The sequence below is a fragment of the Cucurbita maxima genome, unplaced genomic scaffold, assembly GCF_002738345.1.
Source record: "Cucurbita maxima cultivar Rimu unplaced genomic scaffold, Cmax_1.0 Cma_Scf00021, whole genome shotgun sequence".
Lineage (NCBI taxonomy): Eukaryota > Viridiplantae > Streptophyta > Magnoliopsida > Cucurbitales > Cucurbitaceae > Cucurbita > Cucurbita maxima.
In genome coordinates this window covers 616679-627977 of record NW_019272037.1, presented here as the reverse complement: position 1 = coordinate 627977, position 11299 = coordinate 616679, and the positions used below count along the sequence as shown (strand labels likewise).

The 11299-nt window shown below is 33.4% G+C and overlaps 2 protein-coding genes across 3 annotated transcripts; one reads left to right on the top strand and one right to left on the bottom strand.

Moving 5' to 3' along the window:
- The first annotated feature begins 1901 nt into the window (after nucleotides 1–1901).
- On the top strand, nucleotides 1902–3830 carry LOC111495252 (LOB domain-containing protein 4-like). The gene is made up of 2 exons (XM_023145205.1): nucleotides 1902–2166; nucleotides 3444–3830. Exons 1-2 carry the CDS (start codon nucleotides 1978–1980, stop codon nucleotides 3774–3776), a joined length of 522 nt encoding a protein of 173 aa, XP_023000973.1. The 5' UTR covers nucleotides 1902–1977; the 3' UTR covers nucleotides 3777–3830.
- A 2232-nt stretch (nucleotides 3831–6062) lies between these two features.
- Nucleotides 6063–9600, bottom strand: LOC111495354 (putative E3 ubiquitin-protein ligase LIN-2). 2 transcript variants are annotated; one of them, XM_023145347.1, is made up of 7 exons: nucleotides 8565–9600; nucleotides 8406–8469; nucleotides 7482–8323; nucleotides 7255–7402; nucleotides 6929–7183; nucleotides 6517–6826; nucleotides 6063–6425 (listed from the first exon to the last, which is right to left on the bottom strand). In XM_023145347.1, the coding sequence occupies exons 1-7, from the start codon at nucleotides 9554–9556 to the stop codon at nucleotides 6253–6255; spliced, it is 2784 nt and encodes a 927-aa protein (XP_023001115.1). In that variant the 5' UTR covers nucleotides 9557–9600; the 3' UTR covers nucleotides 6063–6252. The 2 variants fall into 2 exon arrangements, with proteins under 2 accessions (XP_023001115.1, XP_023001116.1); XM_023145348.1 differs by having other exon boundaries at nucleotides 7255–7399.
- Nucleotides 9601–11299: the final 1699 nt, after the last annotated feature.

Here is an 11299-nt window from a genome sequence, read left to right as displayed (position 1 = left end):
ATTAATAAGTGGTGCAGTCAAAAGATGCCACGTGGATTCAGCGATCAGTCAAAGGCGCGTTATTTTAATTTTTAACGGAAAAAAACGATCCATATGTGGCTATAAAATAATGCGCCTACACTCTGGGGTGTGTGCCCTCATGTGCTTCTCATCCTTTATACTGAATGGTTATGGTCGTACACTTTTAATCGTGTGACGTCATGATTTGACATACTCGTGATACGCCTTAAGGGAAATTCAAGCTCAATTCACATTTTTCACCTAATGGTTTTGTTGGACGTTAGTTGAGATTCTTTTTCACCAACCGAATACAACTTAGGCAGAATCTAAACTTGTTCAACCATACATGTCGCTCGTGTGTGTGTATGTTCAATTGTCTGCGATCTTAACCAACTTGTCTCTGTACTAGACTAAGGTCATTCATGTGCATTGTCACATCTCATCTTGTCATCTTGGTTCCCAACAACATGACTCTCATACCATGATGTCATCACAAGTCTCAAGATGTCATTGACCATCATACTTTGTTCAATCACGTCTATCAAGAACTGACTCGTTTGTTGTTGATATCATTGTTGCATCTCAAACATTCATCCATCCTCTATGTCCATGCTAAGTCATTTACGAATTTTGTATCGGTTAGTGTTGTCCAAAACTGTCCCTTAAAAGACCCATTTCAAAGGAAGTTGCACCATGCTCGCCTACACAATGATAGATCATTTAGGTCATAGAGTCTAAGAATGGTAGAGAGCGGACATCAAATCTCTCTCTATAATACATTTTGAGACATATTTTGGCTCATATAGTCTCGTGGAATGTCTGTCAAGTATCTTATCACCACCAAGTTCTCTGAGCATTCATATTTCATATAGACTGACTCAATTCCGGAGTCGTACGATAAAACTCATATCGAAACCACGACTTCAAAGTTAAGGTCCAGGGGCCTACATGACTCTTATTGCACCTATCTCTAATACTCATGTCAACATCATTGTCACTATCTTACTTATACCTCAGATTGGCTTGTATGCACACTCTTCTTTGTGTCTTAGATGATGCACCGTCTTTCTCGAACGTATCATGACACTAAATTTAACATGAAATAATAAAAAAATAAAAAATATATTTTTTGGAATAAAGTAATCCACCGTAACTTAAAATAATAATAAAAATAAAAATAAAGTAATAAAGTAATCCACCGCATGCAAATACATCATAATGTTAGTGTAGAAAGAAAAAAAATAAAAAAAAAAAAACAAGAAAAACAAAATCAATGTGGATGCCTACACCTCTAATCTAATCTAATCTAATCACATAAAATCTCTCACGCCATGTTCTGTTCTTTTCTTCTTCTTTCTTTCACATTAATTCAATAAGTGGGTCCCAATTGCTTCATAATTAAAAAATATATATTTTAAATATTTTATATTTATAGCTAAACTCACTGCTAGAGAGAGATTTTCACATCTTATAAAGAATTCAACAGATCTTAAATCTCTATCTTACTCTATGTAGCTAAACTCACTGTTAGAAGATATGTATATTTTTTATTAATTATTATTACACCTTTTAACGAAATTATTTATAAATCGTGAGAATCTTTTATTCTAAGAATTTCTATTCCAATCTCCGTGAAAATAAATTAAAAAAAATGCTACAAGATCGAGAATTGAAATAAATCGTTAAACATCTCTATCTACAATTTTAATTTCAATAAAAAAAAATAAATAATAAAATAAGTAGATTAAAAAGAAAAAGAAAGAAGGTGGGCCCCACTAAAAGATCATGTTTTCTCTTTTACTTTTGTGGTCGAGGCGTTTGGTGTGGAGAGTATATATATATATATATATCTATATATATATATATATAGAGAGAGAGAGAGAGAGAGAGAGTTCAGGAGAGGAGGAGTGTCCAGGCAGAGAGAGAGAGAGAGAGAGAGAGAGAGAGAGGACACGTGGCAGAGAGAGAGAGAGAGAGATGAAGACAGAGAATGGGCTGAGAAAACAAGGGGGAGGAGGAGCAGCGCCATGCGCAGCATGCAAGCTGCTGAGAAGAAGGTGCGGCGAGGAATGCGTATTCGCGCCATACTTCCCGGCCGACCAACCCCATAAGTTCGCCAATGTCCACAAGGTCTTCGGCGCCAGCAACGTCAACAAAATGCTCCAGGTTCCTTTAACTTGATCACCTTTTTTTTTTTTTTCTTTTACTCGAACCTCCGACGACCTCTAAATCAATTATGGTCATATTACCGAGACCCTAATTGGGCTACCTCGAGCCGTGTATGAACACGGGTTATAAACTATTCCACCTTTTAGAGAACCTGTCAAAAGGTGAATTATGAAATTTGAATTTATATGTTTATATTATAAACACTGTAAGAACTTTAGAATATATGACTTTATTGGAAACATTATAATGAAAATGTTGACTAATTTATGTTAGGTTATAATCAATTATTTTCAAAAGAATTTTTTTTTAATTAATTAATTTTAAAGGAAATAAAATGGTTGATGGCTATTATTATCAACTTTAGCGGTTTAATCTTTCAGACCGTTAATAAATTAATTAAATATTGATGTGGAAAATATAAAAAGAATATCTTTGAATTTAAGGAAAAAAAAAAAATATACATATTCAAACAACTCCTTGAAAAAGAGATTTTATAGTTTCTATTGACCAAACAAATTCATTAAATTACAAAACTGGCCCAAATCTTACTTAAATTTGTAAACATACCCTTGAGGGATCATATGTTCTAAGAATCCGATCAATTCGGACTATCTAACTCAAACCATAAAATTGACTTGGGTTGAATGTTCGAAAAATCGAACAATTTTGTGTTGGTTTACGGATTGACTTTTTTTGGTCGGGCAACCCAGAAATCGGGTTACAATTCATCCTAGAGTTGGGTTGAGCTAACCCAGAGTACCGACAACTCAATCCAACCTAACCCAGAGTTGGGTTGAGCTATGAACTTTGTTCGAGTTGCTCAGATCATCAATCTAAACAACCCCAAATTTTAGGTTGGTCCAAAAAATTTCTCCGACCAGACTTAACTCAATAATATACCCGTTAAATAAGGAATAAAAAACATATATTTAAGCTAAAAAAGGAGGGAAATTATGTTTTTTTGTGGACTTTTTGGGTTAATTTTGGGGACCCACCAATCCCATTTGCTTCTTTGGATGGAGACAACCATCAAATAAAGACCAAAGTAGAAACCACCCTACCATCTTTTATTAACTAAATAACAAAAAATATTGCACAAAAAAGTTAAAAAAAAAATAATTAATAAGAAGTTTCTATTATTAAAAAATAAGATAGTCGTCGAACTTTAGGTTAAAAAACTCCGCACCTAGCTCGGACAGAATCTCGACTAAACAAAGTTCAACCTAATATTTTCTTTTTGTTGGGAAAAAAGATTGACGTAGTAAATATTACAGGAGTTGCCACTTCACCAGCGGGGAGATGCAGTGAGCAGTTTAGTATATGAAGCGAATGCTAGGGTGCGTGACCCGGTCTATGGGTGTGTCGGAGCGATATCGTCTCTACAGCAGCAGATAGACAGCCTCCAAACTCAGCTGGCTCTGGCTCAAGCTGAGGTTGTGCACCTAAGGGTGCGACAGACAGCATCATTTTCAAACTATGGGCTAAGCCCAACAAGCCCAGGTAACAGTGGGTCACCCTCATCCAGACTCATGGGCTCACAATCCTCCAGGCCCATGTTTGAGATGGATATGGTTGTGGACCAGGCCATGGGGGACTCAGTGTGGTGATTATAATAATATTATTTACCCAAAATCCCATTTACATGGAGATTTAGTTAGTTTTTTTTTTTTTTTATTATTATTATTTTTTTTTTTTTTTATAATTATTTTTTTTTTTTTTTATAATTATTTTTTTTTTTTTTTATAATTATTTTTTTTTTTTTTTATAATTATTTTTTTTTTTTTTTATAATTATTTTTTTTTTTTTTTATAATTATTTTTTTTTTTTTTTATAATTATTTTTTTTTTTTTTTATAATTATTTTTTTTTTTTTTTATAATTATTTTTTTTTTTTTTTATAATTATTTTTTTTTTTTTTTATAATTATTTTTTTTTTTTTTTATAATTATTTTTTTTTTTTTTTATAATTATTTTTTTTTTTTTTTATAATTATTTTTTTTTTTTTTTATAATTATTTTTTTTTTTTTTTATAATTATTTTTTTTTTTTTTTATAATTATTTTTTTTTTTTTTTATAATTATTTTTTTTTTTTTTTATAATTATTTTTTTTTTTTTTTATAATTATTTTTTTTTTTTTTTATAATTATTTTTTTTTTTTTTTATAATTATTTTTTTTTTTTTTTATAATTATTTTTTTTTTTTTTTATAATTATTTTTTTTTTTTTTTATAATTATTTTTTTTTTTTTTTATAATTATTTTTTTTTTTTTTTATTATTATTATTTTTTTTTTTTTTTTTATCAATTTGGCTTTCATTGGTTGTTGGCCATTTGCTATCTTCTATACTACTTACGACTTTCGTGTATGCCGACCTGAGCTCAGCTCAAGCAGTCAGGTAATATCTCCCTTTTCGGGAGGTAGGATCGAACCTATTTATAAATTATATTTTTAAGAAACTCGTATATAATATATTATCGTTATGTTATATTGTCGCGATGAACGACTTTATTCTTTGATATTGTTGACGAGTCTTGAAGTTTCATTTTAGACACTGTTTGTTCGATTATTTACTTTATTTTTTTATTTTTTACCCAAATAAATTAAAAGTATATAATCTTTTTAATAGGTAATTTAAAAAAATATTTGAGAAAATCAGCTATTGAGGTAAAAACCCTAAGTATTTAAAAAATATATATATTGATAGGCATAGCCAACAACTATAAAATCGAGACCTCACATTGAGTATCGTCTTCGAGGCCACATTTTCCATTGCCTATTCTTGCATTGTTTAAGCCGATCATCTTCCGTGTTCGTAAGTATCTTATCTTTTGATCTCAGGTTAATTTTAGATTTTCATTCATATTCAAAATCAATAATAAAAATATAAACTAACTAAAATCTTGAAAATATAATATAATATAATAATAATTATACGAATATCTAAGATATATTTCATAATTAATTATTATAATGTATTATCTAAATATTATATCTTAATATGTTCGTGTTCGTTTTCAATTTAATCTTTGTTCACTACACTGTTGTCTATGTAGGAGTGTCTTGGAGAAGTAGTCAATGCAATAGAACGTTGGATGCAGGGTTTTTCATTGTAGCCGCTAAGGAAAGGTTTTCTCACAATGTGAGAGAGCGTCGATGGTTTATGCACACTACGAGAACAGTAGCACATGATCATCAGTTGGTTGTAGAGATTTTGTATTGCTTCGATATCACACTCAAACGACCATCGAGAGATTGTCGCAAAGGGGTTGTGCACGTAATTTTGTTGAGGTTTGACACTCAGTTTGCGCTTAAGTCTAAGGTTTGTGCTAAAGTCTATGCATTGAAAGTTTGGGTTCAACCACTCCAATATTGATCGGTGACGTTTGAAATGGAGGCGTGGTAGTCGAAATTATCAAGAATTTCGACGAGCCACGAGAATTCGCACGTTTTTCAATGACGGTTGAAATCAACTAAATACTAACCGCTTTCAGTTCTTGTTTCTTAGTCAATAGTGGTCGTGGTATTTGTCTCATCTCTTTGTACTTTTATAATCCACCCCATTTATCAATAGGCACGGATAGAAACTTCCAACTCAGTCTAAGCCCACCGCTAGCCGATATTATTCTTTTGGGCTTTCCCTTTCAAGTTTTTTTTTTTTATTTTATTTTAAAATGTGTCTGCTAGTAAGAGGTTTTCACACCCTTATAAAAAAATGTTTTGTTCTCTTCTCCGACGTGTGATCTCATAATCCACCCTCTTCGAGGCCCAGCATCCTCGCTGGCCCTCGTTCGATTCTCCCATCAATGTGGGATCTCACAATACACCCCCTTTAGGGCCCGACGTCCTTGCTAACACTCATTCTTCTCTCCAATCGATGTGGAATTTTACATACTACTTCCAAAACAACCCATTCCCCGTTGATAGCATTTCAAACTTACTCATGTTTTTAACATCAACAATGGGGTGTCTGCGTTACAGTTTTCTATTTACGAAAGGATAGGAGATTGTAAATGTAACTAGATATTACACGTAAAAGCTCGAAACGGAATAATAAATTGAATAGCGAAAAAGAAGAGGAATGTGAATTACATTCTTGTGCTTCTTTGAGTGTCTGAATTCTTTTGCTCGGTATCATACCGATGCATCGATCCGCTTTTAACGATCGAGATTAGCTCCTCCGCTGTCCATGTCACTAGAGAAAGATTTTCAAGATGATCTCGAGCTTCTTCATCGAACAATCCAAAAATATGCTTGCATTCTATACACAGTTTGTCCAAGCAAACAAAAGAAAAGTGAAGATATATTGGTCATATTTTGACTGAAAATGCAGAGAGTAAAAGAATTCTTACCTGTATACTTGATGAGATTAAGCAATGAATACGATGCAAGAACTCGATCCTCGACATCTTTGTCGTAATTCAAGTACTTTATCAAGGACGGTACTAGAATCGAAGGTGCCATCGAACATAACTTTTCATCTCTAATAACGAACAGGTATCTACTCATCCATGAAACCGTTACAAGACTTGCTTTCGCAAGACGTGGGATACTGTTTGTCATCGACGTCGAAAGGGCAGATAATAAACTCTTATGTCCCTGGTTAAAGAACACAGTTGATGCTTTCAGCTGCCAATTCACCAGATCTTCTTCCTCTTCATACTAATCATTTAAAGTGTTTAGACCAATATGAGAATCTAACTACTAAACGAATCGTTGTCGAGTAAAGTTAACAGAATCTACGAGATTCGACACGAAGCTTACCGATTGCACAAGATCATCGTACACATGCCTGCTGCTGTAGGATGAATCCCCAGAGTTCGCTTTGAAACCTGCTTGTTGTAGAAGCCAAATTTCAGGACATGGTTCTCCAGTACACGAAAACCGACCTCCCAAAATCAAGAGAGCTCTAGCGAGATTTTCCGATGTCTTTTCTCGAGATATTTGAGAGTTCAATGCGGTTATGATCGTCACAATGGCCTCTTCTCTGAATATGCTGCAGCAGTTGAGTGGATCATCCTGCAATGTGACTGCAACATCATGTGGGAACCATTCAAAATATGTAAAAAGCAATCAAAACTCTGAAATACCATGAGATCAAGCTTCAATAGTATTGTTGAAACTAAAGGCTGCTCCTCGGGACGAGCTCGGTGAAGATCAACCAACAATATGTTCATGATGCTCGAGCCATTCCATCGTTCTTTAAGTTCATCCAGAAGTTTAGTGATCCTTGTTCTTCTTTTATTAAATGATTCAAGATGAGCTACTATGAATTCAACATGAAACCAAGCAAGCAAGAACAAAAAACATTGCATACCGGCTAAGGCAGAGTAGCTCCACAAGTAAAGCCAGGCCACACCTATCAGAGTTCTTGTTGCTTTCATGAACAACAAGCTCAAGAAGTGCAGCCTTGTTCAGATTCTCAGCCAAGTAGTTTCGACAGCTTCCATCAGCTCGGATGCAGCACGAAATCATCGAAACGGAGTTCTTCCTTTCTTCAACCTCACCGCTCTCAAACCTTCTCAGCAGCAGGCTTAATCCACCAAGAGCAATCAAGTGTCTACAATTCTCTAAGTTTCTATCTTCATCAAACCCTTTAAGGAGTTGATCTAGAAGGTAAAACGCTGCTTCATGTGGCGCAAACCGAACAGAGAATAGCATCTGTAACGACCCTCCGAACTCCAAAACTCTAAGAACTAACGGTAACCATTCGACCGAAATCATCTGTTTAGCTTGTGGCTTTGATAAGTAAAGTAAAATGGATGCTTTAAGGAAAAGGCTGCTACTCTTCAAGAGTTTAAGAAACACTTGCAGCTGTGGATCAGAGTTCAATATCATTAACCGAATAGCCTCACTCCTTGCAGCAATTTCTGCTAAAACTGATATCACTAATTCTAAAATCTCATCATCATTGGAAGCTAACAAAACTTCCAACATTCCCTCGACGACTGGGGGCGTCGATAAGGCAACCTCGATGGTTGTTTTACCCTCGACATCCAACCAAGCTTTGGTTACGACATGAATGGCTATCTCGCACTCGCTCAAGATATCCGAGGAGGAAATTGTGGCTATGGCCTTGCAAAGCTCATTGGAAAGAAGATGGTTTCTTTCTAAGTTTTGAAAATAATCAGATTTTTTTACAGTCTCGTGGTGTTCATCCTGCAGAAACAGTTCATTTAGATGTTCTTAACGAAGCTAACAAAATGATACCATTTTGAAGATGGAGATAAGAGTTACAGACATGAACAGAAGCAATCTTTTCTGCTAATTGCTGGTCAAGATTTGGACCAAAAACAGCATGATATCTATCATCGTCAACAAAACAACCATGAAACATAACAAAAACCCATTAAAAACCTTCATCAAATAATGCAAAGAAACATAATCTTGAAGAACTTACAGATTCTTATTGTTGGAAGAATCCAACGATTTTCTCGAAGCCCTTTTAATGGATTGTGAAGGTAAAGGCACCAAAGGAACATGAGGAGCTTTGGCTCCATCATTGAGCTGCTGTTCATAATACAAAGCAAATTTAAGAGTTCCCCTGTTCATATGATCATTGTAGAGCTTACTCAACGCCTTGATTTTCCTGTCATTGGACATAAATTCCAGCTCCTGATTGTACCAAACCTTCAAATGGAGGAGATGGGGAAGAAAAAAATGCTCCCAAAGCTCAGGCAGAAGATGGGTTCGAGCAAAAAATGGGGAATCAGAGAACACTTGAAGAACATGCTTAGCAGAAACCTTCTCATTCTTTTCAATCTTGTAAACAATCGCTAAATAGAGGTGAGCACAAGCAGAGAGATGAGATTGAACACAATTTTTCGATTTCTTTGCGGAATTCAACGAAGAAATCACCATATTCAAAAACCCTAAGGAATTCCTCGATGCTTTAACTCTCAATTCCCTTTCATTTCCATGTCGTTCTTCAATCAATCTATCAACCCTCTTCATACCCATCTCAAAATTACTGCAAACCCCACTCTCCATACCCCCATTTCGTAGCAAACATGAACTACAGATTTTCCTCACCATTTCTCTAAATTTATCGTCCTTCGAGTACCGACCCACATACCCACTAAGAATCGAAACCACAGATCGTATAGCGATTTCATCAATGGCAGGCGCCTCCATTGATTTACAGAGCAAGGTCTCCGAGATCGAACCCAATCGATTCGAGGAATATAATGAAAACCCATCTCGCATAATAGATTTCTCAATCTTTTTCTTTGAAGAATCAGTGATTTTCTTATCGTGGCATATGTATATGGGCAATGTTATAGAATCATTTGGGGCTGCCCTGCTTCTTGCTTTGGAGCTTGAGTGTTTATGAGTTCTGGTGAAATCTCTGCCCTCGAGTCCTTGAGTGAGTAATTCTTTTAGAGACACCATTGTTTTAGAGATTGAAGAAGAAGAAGAAGAAGAAGAAGAAGAAGAAGAATTGGGTGTGGAAAACTGAAGCGGGAGAAGAAGAGAAGGAAATCGTTCGGCCAATCCATTTCGACCGGCTGGATTGTTCGAACCGGGCGGTTCAATTTGATGACCGTTAATGACAAGTTTAACGGGGCCCACTATTGAATTTGGAAAAATAAACAAAAATCCATTTTTTTTAATAATAAATTATTTTTGTTTTCGCAAATAATTAAAAGAAAATGGAAAAGGTGACGTGGACTTGAAGTGGAGCAATGACAAAATGATTTTGTAAGTGAAGTAAGGGATCCACGTGAACTCATACATCAAGATCGTGACGTGTCTCCACGTGGCATAAAATTACTTCTCATTACATAGAATATTTGTCTTATGTCTATTATTTAATAGTAATAATAATCAAAATTTAATGTCCATATTCTGACAAAAAAAAAAAAAAAAAAATCCCAAATATTATAAATATTCATTTAATTTTTAGAGTATTGAACATTTTTCATCATTTTTTTTTAATTTACAATATTCGAAAATTATGGATATTTGAAATGATAATTAATATTTTGTCGTCAAAATATAAAATATGAATTTAAATAAAATATGAAATAGTTTTTTTTTTTAAATATCAAATAAATTTTTAAATTTTAATTTTTAAAAAAACTTAAAAGATATTTAATAATTATTTATCGATTTTTTTTTTATCTAATAACTATCTCAAAATTTAGATCTTTTATCTTATTTTCAGATATATATTTAATATATTTGTTAACTATAAACATATTAAAAACCAGTTAGATATAAAATTTAAAATTTGAAATCTTATATGATAATTTTAAAATTTAAAATTTTAATAAAGACTAAAATAAAAAATAATAATAATAAAGACCAATTATATATTTTTAAATTTAAAAGCTTATAAGATATATTTTTTAAACTCATAAATAATCAACTTTATTAATTGTTATTTGACTTTAAAATAGGTGATGTAATAGTCCGAGTTTACGGTTGGTAGATATTATTCTATTTATGTTTTCCCATTTTACTTATTTCTTTTGTCATTGGACCTGGAATCTTACAATTCATCCTCTTTTTGGGGGCCAGCATCCAAATCCAATACTAACAGAAATTGTCCTCTTTGAACTTTCTAATATTGGTTTCTTCTCAATATTTTAAAATGTGTCTATTAGGTAGATGTTTCCACATCTGATGTGAGATCTTAAAAGTAAAAACGATCATAAAATTTCAAAAACTAAAAACAAAACCGATTAAAAATAAAATGAGACTCAAAATACACACGATTTTAACCTAATAATAACCCAATATTTTCGAGTAAGATTGTATGGGAGAGTGCCTTACAACCTCAAATAAACACAAACGTGGACCATAATAGAGTTCCTACATTCCATAATGTGATGTGCTTCCAGTGCCAATAAAAAGTAACCCATCCAATGGTATTTAACATCTAGAAAACGGCCAAATAAAAGGCGTCCCAAGCCGAAATATCACAAGTACCACCTCATCCCGGATCGTCACAAGGAAATATAACCAAAATCCAAGCCTTATGATCCATATAAGTAGGTCTCTGATCTCCAAGATCTACAGTGCGTGATCTAAGATTCATTATAAGGAATGGTACGAATCTCAACACATAATGAAGTAGGAGATGTTCATATGATTCAAGAATTCAATAAATTCGGATTACTCTACTCAAAC